Below are 15,091 nucleotides of genomic sequence, written 5' to 3'. Positions count from 1 at the left end.
GCCCAGGATGCCAGTGAGCTCTGGAAAACAGAATGAAGCTGTACTTTAGGGTCCCAGACATTGGGGGCTCCCATGCCTTCCTCCAGCTCTATCCGCTGTCAGCCCCCACTTCACAAATGTGGACCCCCCAATGGTCACAAGACTCCCAAGTGCTGCTTACACCTGGCCAAAATGTTGGGTCAATTCCAGGACTCTTGACAGTTCTTTCCATCCAAAGCTGGACATTCATGTCTCCCTAAACTGTCACTTGTTTGGCAAGGCCTCATCCTTCATGTCAGTATGGCTCATTAGACAGAGGTCTCCTGGGGGATACCTAAGGACCTGTGACTTCAAAACAAGTATTTTCACCCTATTCACCAGGCCCAAAGATCAAAGAAACTCAATTCAACATAGCATGATGACAGAGCTTTACTTAGCACAGCTCTGGGAGTATCATAACTGCTTCTGCTGGTGGCGTAAGACAAGTCACCTACCAGCCAGGCTGCAGGCCACCCAGGCTGCATGAGCAGGCATCATCCCACTTTAGAGAGGTTTGTCTAGACCTGGGATCTCAATCTCCCCACAAGAGACACTGGGCAACATTTTGCAGATGATTCGTTTGTCATGACGAGGGGTCTCTACGTGACATAGCATGGTGCTAACCAAGATGCAAGCCAGGGGGACCACAGCCCCACAAGCCCACAATGGCAAGTCCAAGTCAGTACAGTACCACTGGGGCCATCTTACCCATGGCCAGCAGAGCATCAGAGGACATAAGCAAGCCAAAGCCAAGAGAGGAAACAGGAGAGGCAAAGTCCTGTTCAAACAGGATCTCACTTCAGACCACGCCCCTGATGTTCTCAGGGTCTGTAGCACTGGGCATGTGAGCCCTACAGGGTTGACACCTTTGTAGATAAAATTCAGCATAGCAAGTACCTGGCTCCATGTAGAACACTCACTGGTATACAAGTATTCAGAACCCAGGCAGCTGTTAGCATCCTAAGTCCCCCTTGCCAGTATGAGGCCAGTTCATAGTTAAAATAAACGGCTACAGAAATAACATTGCCATGAGCAGCAACGAGGCTCAAAAATGAAATGACCCAGCCTCTAATGATCTCTTCCCTATCATCTACATCAAAATCCATCCGTCTCTACCTACAGCCCTACCCTACCCTACCCTGTCTAGTCGAAAGCCCACAGAAATAACCACCGACATCATAGCACACCTACCTGTAGTGGCAGAGGGTAGGAGGAACAGGTTGGCACACTCATAGATGGAGGGCACAGGCCAGTGTAGGCTAGGATCTGCTGGGCAGGATTGTAGAGGATCTGAGGTGGTGGCGATGGGCCATAGGCCAGCTGAGACAGAGGGACCTGTGAAGAGAGGCAAGGTCATGATCACCCAACCCTTACAGCTACCCAAGGTACTTTTCAGACCTGCAGCCTGGCCTTCTGGGGAGCCCTAACCTAAGCCATGAAGAGTAGGCCAATCTTCTCTTCATGACTTCACAGAAAGGTCCAGCATCCTCTATACATGGTCTCTAGATTGGAGCCACCACCTGGAGCTGCCACCTGAAGAGACAACCTGGTAGAACCCAGGGACTAGATTGTGGGAATTTGGGACCTGCCAAGACATCCCCTAAATTTCCCTAGCAACAAGAAACCTGAGAAGGAAGAGTTGGGCAGTGGTTCTGGGGTGCTGATGAAGACTGCAACCAATGGCCAACGCCCCTGGGACCGCAGGATGAGCAAAACATGAATCAGCCAGGAAGTGTCATACAGCCTTTGGACTTGGAGGAGACCCTGAAGGGTCAGCCATGGACCCTGAGAGGACAGAGGGAGTTCTACCAGTGATGTTAGGACAGCGGCTAGGGCTGGCTCAGAGAGTAGGTAGGGGTGAATTTCAGCTTTCTCATCCAGCTTGTTAACATGGGGTCCAAGCCCTACCCAGAACCACCACACCCAGGCAGCCATGAATCCCACAGTGACAGAGTGAAGTTTTGCTCTTCTTAGATGGCAACAAGTTCTTCCTGCCTACGAGGGTGGGAGAAGATTCACCCAGCGGGTTGTCAGGTGCCATTTCCAGAACCAGTGATTGGTAGTCTTAGTTGCCACCTGACATGCAGATCACTTGACAGTTTGGTCCTCCTCTGTGGAGGGAGCCGCTGAGCTCTCTTGAAGGGGAAGGTCCTGAACTCCGGGCTAGGACTGACCAGCTGGAAGCACATAGGAAGACACTACTCACCATGTCCTTGAAGGCTCCTAGGACGGCAGCTGTGATAATGCCCAGGCCCAGGCCCAGTACATTCAACACTGTGGATGCCCAGAGCAGCCGGAACAGGTGGACCACATCCTGACAGCTCCGCACACCCACAAATTCATAGTAGGCAGTTGAGGGCTCTGTGCTGTGTGGGAGGGAAAACTGTCACTGCCCTCATTGCCAGATCACAGTCAGGTGACAGGCTGTGCCACAAACCCTGGGGCTCCTAGTGCCCCAGGCCTCTGGCCAGGTGACAGGCCATACCACAAATCCTGGGTCTCCCAGTGCCCGAGGCCTCTGGCTCTTCTAGTGCTGGTCTCCTCTTACACAGGTAAAAACATCTCAAACAAGTTAGAGACCTCTGCTTCTCTGGAGATTCATCTACCTTTGGTGGGGCTGGCCAGGGAGGTTCCACCGGGCCTCGCAATGAGGTATAAAATGGACACGGGATGTCCTAAATCACTAGCTCTGGGCCCTTTAGCCAACTGGAACAGTGGCCGAGCTTCCTTCACGCCAGAAAAATAAGCAAATATTTTTGTTTTCATTCTCCATGTGTATCACAACAAAAAGCTGTAGGCAGCTCTCAGCAGTGAGAGGGAGCGGAGCAGCACACAGCTGGAATGTGTTGGTTGCCACCTGGTGGCCAGCTGCCTCAGGGTATGTTGTCCTTCCCAAACCCTCGGGTATTTCCACACACTGTGCGCCCTTGGGTAGAAGCCCAACCACTCCAAGGACCCTCCATTTTGATGCTGAAACTAGATCCAGAGGGAAGAAGCAGAAAATGCAAGTGGATACGGGAAGGAAATAATGGGGGCCTCTCTCGTTCGCAAACAGATGTCCCGTGCAGGGTCTGTCTCGTGCTCGTGCACGTGCATGTGTGTGTTTACATGCTGAGCATGCTCACACATATACACACAGACTCCTGATGCAGCCTTACCTCCCACAGGCATAGAGGTCACAGCAGTAACATGTGTTGCTTCTCACCTTCAGCTGGCACCTTCCATTCAAAGAGTAGCAGGTAACCTGGGGTAGAGTGACAGCCAGCTTCATAGCTTAGCCTACAAGGTGGGCAGCCTATGTCCAAGACCTTCTCCTGCCCAGGAGCAGGGCTGCATTGCCAGGACCCTCACTGACCCATGATAGGGTGGGACAGGGTAGGGCAGGAAAGGGCAAAATGGGACTGGACAGGACTAGGCAGATCAGAGCAGAGCAGACCTGGGCAAGGCAGGGCTGTCAGAATCTCACCCCATCCTCCACAACACACAGACAGTTCTTTTCTGGAATGCCCAGCACATACATTTTCAACCTTCTGCTGGTCCGAAGACCATAGAACATATAGATAAGAGAATCTGTGACCCATTTGCCTTCCTGATTCCTGCCTCGCCCTGGCAAGGGCACTCGGTGTGAGCAGCCTTGTTTAGCTGAGCCAACAAATCTCCACAGCGCTGGTGTGGAGAGTATCCCCCACTGAACCACGCTGCCAGTGCCCACCCAGGCTGGTCTCATGGGTCAGCTGCTGTGTGCGCTTGCTCTTCCTGGCATTTCACACGAGTAAAGAGTGAGGTCATACTTCAGCTGCCCCGGCCCAAAGAGCCAGAGAATCCCTTGAACACTGCACATGTGTTACCACGGTGATTAAGTTAGTGAAAGTGCTGATGGGAATGCTAATTGACCACGCAGGGCTGGAGAGATGAATCCTAACACTGTGCTAACACTGTGTCAAAGAGGAAAGTGTGCAGCTGTGATTCCAAAGAGAACCCCAGGCATTGAACTCTCAAGGCTAGCTCCTAGCTCTCAATGCCTTGATGTCCACACAGGAGATCTGTGTGAATTAACACAGCCATTTTAACCAGACACAGAAGGGGGATGTGGAAGGCATGCTTGCCAAAGGGACTCACCTCTGTCTGATAGACGTCATACAAGTACCCAGTCCCACTGGAGTAAAACTGGCATCTTCCTGCACTGAGAGGCCTTGGTTCCTAAAGAAATAAGTGTAGATGGGTCGAAGTGGTCATCTCCAGCCAGGAATGGCCATTTCTGACTTGCCTTCCATGGGCTGGAGCAGAACTGAGGCCACACGAGCTATTGCTTGCCATAGCAATTATGTGTAGAGTCCACAAGGGAAAGGATTACAGACACCATCTATCTGCTGGGCAGACATTGGCACAAGGACAAGGAGCATGCTGCTGAATGGGCCAAGGAGTGTTCTACACCTTGCCAGGAACACTAGGCTTTTCTGTCTTTCTAAAAGCAAAACAAATTTCTTCTTCTAGGAAGGGACAAGGAAGATTTGGGACTAAATCATTCATCCATCCAAAGTACCCATATATTCATCCAGTCATTCAATCACCTATGCATCCAGTCATTCAGTCACCTATGCATCCAGCCATTCAATCACCTATGCATCCAGCCATCCAATCACCTATGCATCCAGTCACCCAATCACCTATGCATCCAGCCATCAATCACCTATGCATCCAGCCATCAATCACCTATGCATCCAGTCAATCATCCATGCATCCTTCCATCTGCCATGCCCCATCACTTGACATAAGCTCATCAATGTCTTATCTCACCATGTCCCCAACTCTGCATATCCAACATTCATGGAACTGACATAGTGTTGAACCATGAGGAGGCCAAGGTAAGCTAGAGCTGCAGGTGAATGAAGGGGGCAGACGAATGGGTAGGCAGTTGCTAAGGCATCAGACAGACAGCTGGGTCCTGGGACTTGTACAGTGCCATAAAGCCATAGAATCTGTAAGTGTTCCTTTGTATCCATTACTGTGTATCAGTGACATTTCTCAAAGCACCACTTCTGACCTAAGAGGAGTCTAGAAGCCACCAGTAACGCTGACAGCAAAGACGGGCATGAGAACCAGACAGCAGGTATGGTGGGGCATAGGACCTGTGTGTGTGTGTGTGTGTGTACATGCATGTGTGTGCATGCGTGTGTGTGTGTGTGTGCCAGGCTAGGCGTGGATGGGTTCACACAAGAGGCATAGGCCCAGGTGGTGCATGATGGGAACAGGTGGGATAGTGATGCAGGGAGGACAGTGGAGACAAGAGGCTACAGCTGGGGCTTGAGAGCTGCCTCACGAGCTCTGAGGATGCTTCAGGGATGTCAGACTTACTTGGCCTTCATCACAAAATGGCAACACAGCTCTTTCCCCAGTGGACTTTTCAGGGAGAGATGATGGTGTAAAGTGGGAATGGAGTCTTCCCACCATCTTCCCACGTGGTATCTGCGTGATACCAGTGGCCTCAGAGGGTGGCCCTCAATGAGCCACCAGCACTCTGGCCACCCACCCACAGAACTGTAACTGACCATAGGATACCAGAGGTCTAGGCCTTCAGGTGACTAGATGATGCTGTGGGTTGGGGCCCAGCTGGTACTGCTCATGTGGACTCTGCTGAACTCTCAACGACACCGGCCACTCTTCGGAGGTTCAAGACTGACCTATTATTCCACACAAGAAGGTACACGGGGATGGGTATAATAGTTGAGCATGCTCAGATGGATACGTGCAGGCAGGAACAGGTGGGCACACAGACAGATCTGCCTCTTAGACTCTTCTCATCAATGAAGCCAGAAAGGTGAGTGAGGTCCTCTCACACCTGTAGCTGCAGACAAGACTATGTACCTGGGGATGGAAGTCTTTGGAGGGTGATTTCTCTCAATCAAGTGCTGAAGACCTGTGAGGGAAAACCATACTCTACCCAGGGACAGAATCTCAAGGCAATGTTGGTAAATACTTTGGGGAACACTGTAGTCTGTGTGCAGATGGCCAGATGCCTAAACACCCAACTGCAGGTACTGGCTACCCACACTTTTACACTCATACATACGTGTGTTCAGACATGCAAATACACTCACACAGAATTTCCACCAGGTTAAAATGGTGCATACAAAGTCACACTAATGTGTCATAATAGTGTTCCTCATATCTCATGTCACACCATGTACACTACATGAGCACATCATGCCATGTCATGCTACATTCATCTCCTGTGTCACGGGACATCGTACCACACCACACCATGGCACAGTACGTATCATTCAGATCACATTGTACATATGTTCCACTGCATATCACAACATGTTGTATCACATCACGTCCTCCGACATCACTGTGCATGTGTTATCTTCCAGCCGTTGTATCACACCGCACACATGTTCTAATGTGCCTTTTATACTGTGCCACATCATTCACGTCACAGCACACACCACAGCCTAGTCTGTCATGTGACGTACTGGACGTACTTGTTTCTGAGATGTTTTGGTCTCCTCTATTAGGCCAGAACCCTGGCTAGTTCATCATTTGTCTGTGGTACCTGCGAGCCTGCCTGACCCTGCAGCGGTTAAACAGGTAAATAAACATAGCTGCTCACTGTGGGGGCAAAGTTCAGACTGGCTATTGACTAAACACAGACACAGACAGTATCTTCTCCTCTTCCTCCTCTTCCTCTTCCTCCTCTTTCTCTTCCTCCTCTTTCTCTTCCTCCTTCTCCTCCTCTTCCTCTCCCTCCTCCTTCTCCTCCTCCTCCTTCTCCTCTGCTTCCTCTTCCTCCTCCTTCTCCTTTTCCTCCTTCTCCTCTTCCTTCTTCCTCCTCCTCCTCTTCCTTCTCCTCCTCTTCCTTCTTCTCCTCCCCCTCCTCCTCCTCCTCCCCCTCTTCCTTCTCTGTTCATAATGATGTTACTAGTAGGACTCTCTAGATCCTCTTAAAGTCCTTTTATAGATAAAGAGGTTTCTATTTTATATAAGTCGCCCCACATTAAGCAACAGTCTTTGAAGAGAGACCATGAAACTGTGAACGTACACAAGAGTAGAGTCTGAGATTTCATGGTGCATTGTGATGAGAGACTGAGGACAGCCCCCTGGACACAGAGCTCCAGAACTGAGGAGCAGGGACAGGGTTCCCCTAGTGCTGGGGGAGGGGTGGGAGAGAGGGCAGTTAGTACAATGATGAAGGATGCTTGCAACTTCCGTGTGATGTGTATGCTTCTATTTGCTGTTTGTTTGTGTCTGCTGTGTATGGTGTGTGTTGTTTGCCTGCTAGGGGAGGTATTATGTACTTACTGTGTGTGGCTGTGTGTATTTCTATCTGCTGTATATGGTATGTGCGTGTCTGCTGTGTGTGACGTGTGTTTGTGCCTGCTGTGGAAGATGGGTGTTTGTATCTGCTGTGTGTGGTTGTATTTGTGTCTTCTGTGTGTGGTATGCGTTTGTGTTTGCCGTGCATATGTGACCTGTAAGAGGCAGAGAATTCGGGTTGCTGGGGCCAGACTCAGCAAGAGGGGGACGGTGATGGCAGCTCACCTGGAGCCTGTGTGAAGATGTCAGAGCCCAGCTGTGTGACTGAGATGTTTTTTACATGGACACAGAGCCCTAGAGACAGACTGGGGGATAGTCAAAGGCAGTACTCACAATGTGCCGTGCTGCAAACACGCCGTCGACTATGGCACAGCAGAATGCTGCCACCACCCCAAAGCTGAGGAAAACAATGGCTGCCACCAACTAGGAGAAGAAGACAGAGGGGTGTGGAGTCTCAAGCCAAAGAAACCCAGCCTTGAACACAGTCAGAGCCTGAAGGGAGTTGATGGCCAGACCATCACTGATTTACTTCCGTCCACCAGTGACTCAGCCCCAAGGGGTGTAGCCACATACTCACCCATGTGGTACACTCTGTGGGATCTGTACTAGGAGAGCAAGGGGCAACCTCCACACAGAAGTACACCCGATGCCCTCACCTCTGCACACCCACCTGCACCGTGTTCCCATTTTCATACACACATGAGTACTTGCTTCTAGGCCTCTAACATAACTGGATTAATTCTGCACCATCCCTGCCTGCAAGGGCCCAGCATCAGATCTGGCTCAGACCACCCAGTACCTGCCCATGATGTGTGTTGTTTGCCTGCTGGGTGTGGTATTATGTACTTACTGTGTGTGGCTGCTACAGAGACTGGAAATACTGTTTGTTAACAAATGTGTGTTCCTGTGGGATAAATCCCTTGAGCATGTGTCATAGCCCGGTTCTTCGGCATATAGCATATTTCGGTTCTTTGCACTTTAAAATGCTGAGAAGAGATGCTACACTGTCCTATAAACATACCTAGTCACGGACCATCTACTTCCTCAATGACCATCAACGTCCACAATGGCATGAAATTGGTGCCTTAAAATGTTTGCCTGAATTTACATTTCTAATTATTAATTATTTCTATTTACATTTCTCTGACTATTAATAAGGCTGAAAACCTTCTTAGAGTTGTTGGCCACATTTACTTTTAGTTTTTCTTGTGACACAGTTCCAGCTTGACCAAGCAGGCACACTGATTCAATAGCTTCCTGGACAGGGGTGTAATAGTGAACTAGGTCTCAGCTCAGGAGGAAAGGACAGAAGGATCACAAGCTCAAGGCAGCCTCAGTTACACACCGAGATCCTGGCTCAGAAAAACAAACCCTCATTTCCTGCCTGATCGACCACCAAGTGTTCACACCTTGTAAAAACCAACCATGAGCTCTCTCTTTATCTGTGACTCCTCCCCAAACAGGGGACATCTGTCCAAGTGTATGGACTTGGTGCTCAGTCTTGGGAGATATACAAAGTCACCAGGGTTGCCAGCCACAGGGAAGAAAGGAGAGTGGCAACCATCAAGAAGAAGCAAACAAAGACAAGGCATGGTGGTTACACATCTATGATTCCAGCACTTGGGAGGCAGAAGGTGGTGGATCTCTGTGAATTTAGAACCAGACTGGTCTGAATAGTGAGTTTAGGGTTAGACTGAGTTAAACAGTAAAGCCCTGTCTCAAAAAGGAAAGACAGACAGACAGATAGATAGACAGAGAGACAGAGAAATGAAGGAAGAAGGGAAGAAAGAAAGAGAAAGGAAGAAAAAGAGAGAAAGAAAGAAAGGAAGGAAGGAAGAAAGGAAGAAAGAAAGAAAGAAAGAAAGAAAGAAAGAAAGAGTGGGAAGAAGGAAGAAGAGGGAGGGAGGACATAGCCCGTATAGTAAGCAGCTCTGTCTTTAGTCCCAGTGTAGAGTCAGAGCTCTCGGGCCCCAGGCTGGCCATGAACTGACAATATAATTGCTCTCAGTGACAGTGTCACTTCTCAGTGTCCTCTGACTCTCCTTCCTCCCTCATCTCAGTTTTTTGTTTGAACCCCAAAGTCAGAACTGCATTGTGAGGAAGGCAAAATCAGAAGGCTCCTGTCAGCCTGCCCCAAGCCCTGCTGTGTGTGTGGCCTGTATCCTGAATCTAGTCACCCAGATTCCCAGCCAGCCTGAACCATGGCACCGTCTGGAGTGCTGGCCACTCTCTCCTCTGCTCCCCAGACGACCACCTCAATTAATTAGCAGTCACCAGAGGTCAAAAGCCTTGGAAATGGATCCCAGCACCATGCATTGTCAGTGCATAGATCAACATCAGAATTCACAGTGTGGTGAAAACCTTAACATCTGCCAAGGTGAAACTAGACTCCTCTTATAGGGAGCTGTCAACATGTGTCATATGCGCGCTCGCTGCATGACCCCAACACAACCTTACTTAGCTGTCTTTCATTTCCACACCTTCAATCCATGCCAGTCACACACTGATGAAGATCCTTTCCCTTCCCCTACACAACCACCAACCAGCCACAGCCTGTCCCAGCTGGAGACACAAAACACAACTCCCAGGGGCAATGTGGAGCCTTTCCTAATGGGAAAAATCTCATCCTGAAGCTTCTGGAGCTACCATGTTATCCTTGGACAATGCTGGCCAACCAGGGTGGAACTATTCTGACCAGAACTCTACCCTCTTTTACCCTCCAGGTTGCTAGTCATCCTGGAACCTGAGGGCCATGTCATTACAGCAGGAGGAAGTAGCAATGGACAAAGAGGCTAAGTTCAAGGCAAGAGGCAAGTGGGCAGCACACACAGAGGCTGAGGGCAGGTGGGTTACCCACATACTTGGGAAGAAAACATCATCTTCTTATGAACAAAGATCATCTGATGAGTTAACAGGTCCCTAACCTCGATGTCCCCAACAAAGACACTTGTCACCCTGCAGCATTGGGGCTATGGTGGGAGCTGTTCCAGGTGCTGAAAATGCACAAATGTGGCCTGCTCTCTGGAGGAAGGTCTGGAGAGCCTAGTCCTTCCAAAAAACAGAGACATGGCTGGGCACCCCCTGTGCCCCATATTTAGGAAGTTACCATTTCTGCTCTGGACATCATGGTACCTGGAAGTCCCCCAGCATGCTGAGACAAAGTAGATCACAGAGCTGATGAATGAGTGAGCTGGGTCTGAGTCAAAGTGCATTAGAGAAGAAGTCAGCCAGAGTCCCCTCGCCTCCCCTGACCCCATGGTAAAGTAAAGAAACCCCTCAGCATGCCAGTCTGAGAGAGAGAGACAGACAGACAGAGAGAGAGAGACAAAGAGACAGAGAAAAGATATAGGAAAATTGGAAGAGAGAGATAAATTAAGAGACAGCCCCTGTATGGAAGAGGAAGAAGAGGAAGAAGAAGAAGAAGAAGAAGAAGAAGAAGAAGAAGAAGAAGAAGAAGAAGAAGAAGAAGAAGAAGAAGAAGAAGAAGAAGAAGAAGAAGAAGAAGAAGAGAAGGAGGAGGAGGAAGAAGAGAAGGAGGAGGAGGAGGAAGAAGAAAGAAGAGGAAGAAGAAGAAGAGGAAGAAGAAGAAGAGGAAGAGGAAGAAGAAGAAGAAGAAGAGAAGAAGAAGAGAAGGAGGAGGAGGAAGAAGAGAAGGAGGAGGAGGAGGAAGAAGAAAGAAGAGGAAGAAGAAGAAGAGGAAGAAGAAGAAGAGGAAGAGGAAGAAGAAGACGACAAAGGAGGAGGAGGAGGAGCCTGGGACCCATAGCTCCAGAATGATGGTAAAAGAAGAAGTTGGGGCCCCCTCAACCTTCTGGGATTCAGAAGGGACAACACATAGGCTACGCCTGTCTCAAGTGGGGTTCTACTGACTGGGGGAGACTTAGTTGCTGTGTATACTCCTTGTGACAAATTGCCACAAGAATTTTGATGGTCCTGTTCCTCCCAGATGGAGAAGTGTCATTTTTGAGTCAGTAGGATGCTGAGAACCCCCGAGGGAGGGGAAATGGAAAGGAAAGAGGTAACGCTTAGACACTGGCAGGTAGCAGGAGCCCTCTCCAGGGAACGTGACTTGTCCTCCTGGAAGAGCCCTCCCTCTCCTTCTTTGGCTTCCACTGGATATTGTCATAATAGTAGGCAGAGATAATGGTGAACTCATTCCTAATTAGATTTCACCCTCAGAGTGAACAGATTGAAGCAAGCACAAATCGAATAAGTGTCTGAGATTTGCTTCAACCTCCCCTGGGAAGGAAAGTATAGAAGGAGACAAAAGTTTAGCTCTGAACTGATGGATAGGTGATGGGCACACGTGGGGGAGGGGTTAGGCCATTCTGTCCACTTTTACATATGCTTCAATTTTTCTATAGTAAAATTTAAAATAAAGAGAAATCAGAAGAAAAGCGCTCTGCATAGCTGAAGCACAGTTACCCTCTCATGACTGAGACTACCTGGCCTGATACCATCCCCTGGAACAACCTAAATGCCCCCGGGTATCCCAAAATAGTGCCTCCCATTTCTGAATGCTCACAGTTGGCAGCTCTGTGGTAGATATTCCCTCGGGTACCAGATGCTACCAAAGTCAGCACTGAAGTCCAGAGTGGCTCAGCTGCCCCGTGCTACAAGCACTTGCCGTGGGCTCGAGTTTAAAGTGCCCACTACTGCAGCTTTTCTTTCTTTAGTAGGTTTCTCGTAGGCCTGCAACCTATTCAGTCTCAGGTTCTGGGCCAGTTTAGAAGTGTCAGGTATGGATTCTATCCAATTTTAAAATAATGGTTGGTTATTCCCACACCATTTATGCTACCATTCCAAGTTACAGCATTTATAGTTTAGCAATAACATTTATTATTCTTTTCCTCTTGTATCTCAGAGATTACCTTCTAGCACCATGAAAGATAATCAATAGGGGTGAATCTCCCATCTGGGTATCAGTAAGGTGCATTACCTAATAGTAAATGAATATTATATTGAAATGCGTGTGCTTGTCATACAAATTTAACCCAAACAGTTTTCTAAAAGGAGAGAAGGAAGATTATGCAGGATCCACAGAAGGCTTGTCAGGGACAAGGACACAGGGGCTACTTGTCACTGCAGACATGCTTCCCTCGTCAGTAAATCATCTCTGAGTCTTTATCCTCCAACTGCCAAGCCCAGAGTAGTTATGACCAGGGTTTCTGTACTCCACCAGGAAGGGTAAAGCTGCTGCCTGTAAGGTGACACAATCTCGCAGACACAGTCTCAAGGAATCCACTGAAAACCCACCAGAAACAGCAAATGAGCTCTGAGCTTACAGGCTTGGAATGAAGTTGGCACAGATGGAGGTAATGATTCCTCCACAACAATGTCCACACAGTAACCTCAGAATTAATAAAATAACCAGGAATAAGGCGAACAACAAAATCACAAAACTTATACTCAAAACTAAAATCGTTTGTGAAAGATGTCTTTTTTAAAAAAATAAAATAAAAACCATGCTAGACAAATGGGGACTGGTTGTATTTCTGTAGCTGACCCCTCACGCCTCACTTATCATAGTCCCTACCAGAGATCCTGGTGTACAAGTTCGCCCATGACAATCACAAGGGATCTTACTTAAACCAAATGCAGAACAAAACTAGAAGACTCACATAATCCTGGCTGTGGAACTTAACGACAAAGCTCCAGAAACCAAGATGGTGGAGTGGCTCATGGGTAGACCCACAGGATCAGTGGGGCAGGACTGGGAGCCCTAGAACCAGTCGCACGGTATGGTCAGATGACTGGTTTGATGGAGAGAGAAAAGATTCCAGCCTCTCATGCACCCCACCCAACATCTCAGCCCAGCCAGATTCTGGACACCTTGCACAAGAGCCAAGAAAGACAGCTAGCCCCCAGCCCTCATCAAAGAAACTTGTCTTTGCAACGGATGAACAGTGGCTTGTAGAACAAGAGATCATGAGGATGCAAGCCGCAATTGATACACATAGAGCTCAATTTCTATACCTAAGGCTTGGAGGACAGCATGAAAGAGGAAGAAGAAAGACTAAGCCAGAGGACCGGAAAATCTACTGTGATATTGTGTCTCCGAAAATGACAGGGAAGCTTCACCCATGACAAAACAATATGGCCGATGAAGCGAGACTTGAAGAAGTAGTACACCAGTAAACAGACTCACAGGGAGGAGGAAAGTTTCACTGGGCCCCATAGACAAAGAACTACAAGTAACTAAGTGTCTTAGGGTTTTTATTGCTGCGATGAAACACTATGACCAAAAAGCAAGTTAGGGAGGGAAGGGTTTAATTGGCTTGAACTTCCACATCACTGTTCATCATTGAAAGAAGTCAGGTCAGGAACTCAAACAGGGCAGGAACCTGGAGCCAGGAGCTGATGCAGAGGTCAGGGAGGGGTGCTGTTTATGGCTTTCTCAGCCTGCTTTCTTATAGAACCTAGGACCACCAGTCCAGGGTGGTGCCACCCACAATGAGCTGAGTCCTCCCATATCAGTTACTAATTAAGAAAATGCCACGGGTTGCATACAGCTTGATCTTGTGGAGGCATTTACTTAATTGAGGTCCCTGAGCTCAGATGACTCTAGCTAATGTCAAGTTGACATAGAACTATCTGGCACACTAAGACATGCCGGAAGAGGGACAATTAGTCTTCCCTAGGGATGAGCCACCTTAATAATTATCCAATACCAAATAGTCATCCGTGAAACCATATACATACAAATAACACTAAATGGACTTAGCAGTGTGTGTGTGTGTGTGTGTGTGTGTATGAAAGAGGCCATGATTTCAAGAGGAAGCAAGGAGGTAGGTGTGTGAGAGCATAGAGTGGGGAAAGGTAAGAGATAAAATTATGTAATCTTATTTTAATTTCTTTTAAAAAATAAATAATATTTTATAGTTACTTTTTTAAAAAATGGACTCCAACAAATGGTGTTCAGATGAGGGAAACACAAAGGAATGCCTGGAAGCTCTGCTTCACATCATTCATGCAAACTAAAGTGGATCAAAAGCCTGAATGAAATAGAAACATTAAAGCTCCACCAAAATTGAAAGTTGAGGCTAGCAAGATAGCGCAGGCAGTAAAGTACACGCCATGCAAGCATGGGGACGTGTAAGATCAAGACATGGTGGTGTGTCTCTCTAACCCTATCCCTCGATGGTATGGGGGATGGAGGGGTGGAAACAGGAGGTTCCCAGAGTACCTTCATAGGACTTACACAAAAGTGACAGCCACTTATTTTTTACAGCAATAATCCACAACAGTGCACCAACAAATAGAATCTATAGTCCCCTATACTACAGCGCTATTGATGCTCTGTGAACTTGGACAAACAGCATCTAAATGTCTACTATTGTAGTGGTCTGAAGAAGACTGGTCCCCATACACTCACATATTTGAATGCTTGGTCTACAATTGGTGAAGCTGTTTGGGAAGGTTTAGAGGTGTGGCCTTGTTGAAGGAGGTGTGTCACTGGAAGTGGGCTTTGAAGTTCCTCTCTCTCCCTCTCTCTTTCCCTGTTCCACTCCCACCAACCTTGTAGATCAGGTGTAAGCTCTCAGCTAATCCTCCAGCACCATGCCTGCCTGGGCCTGCTGCCCCATTCTCACCTTGAAGATTATGGACTCAACCTCTAAAACTGTAACACCAATTAAATGCTTCTTTTATAAGTTGCCTTGGTTACTGTGTCTCTTAGTAACTATGTTTCTAACATCTAACCCCAGGTCCCCTGCTCTGTTTTCATCATCCGTGTGGTATGCTCATTTTAACCAAG

At 48.2% G+C, this 15,091-nt stretch overlaps 1 protein-coding gene across 1 annotated transcript in view; it reads right to left on the bottom strand.

The window, feature by feature from the left end:
- Positions 1-15,091, bottom strand: part of Tmem255b (transmembrane protein 255B) — a 28,326-nt gene that overhangs the window by 4,375 nt on the left and 8,860 nt on the right. Inside the window, exons 4-8 of the mRNA XM_034520588.2 lie at positions 7,669-7,758; positions 4,138-4,218; positions 3,177-3,262; positions 2,225-2,384; positions 1,210-1,353 (exon numbers count right to left, since the gene is read on the bottom strand). Of these exons, the coding sequence (XP_034376479.1) occupies positions 1,210-1,353; positions 2,225-2,384; positions 3,177-3,262; positions 4,138-4,218; positions 7,669-7,758 (561 nt within the window). The remainder of the gene's footprint in view (positions 1-1,209; positions 1,354-2,224; positions 2,385-3,176; positions 3,263-4,137; positions 4,219-7,668; positions 7,759-15,091) is intronic.

Source organism: Arvicanthis niloticus, chromosome 16 (genome assembly GCF_011762505.2).
Source record: "Arvicanthis niloticus isolate mArvNil1 chromosome 16, mArvNil1.pat.X, whole genome shotgun sequence".
Taxonomy (NCBI): Eukaryota; Metazoa; Chordata; class Mammalia; order Rodentia; family Muridae; genus Arvicanthis; species Arvicanthis niloticus.
Note: the sequence above shows the minus strand (reverse complement) of the source record. Positions and strands in the feature narration are given on the sequence as shown.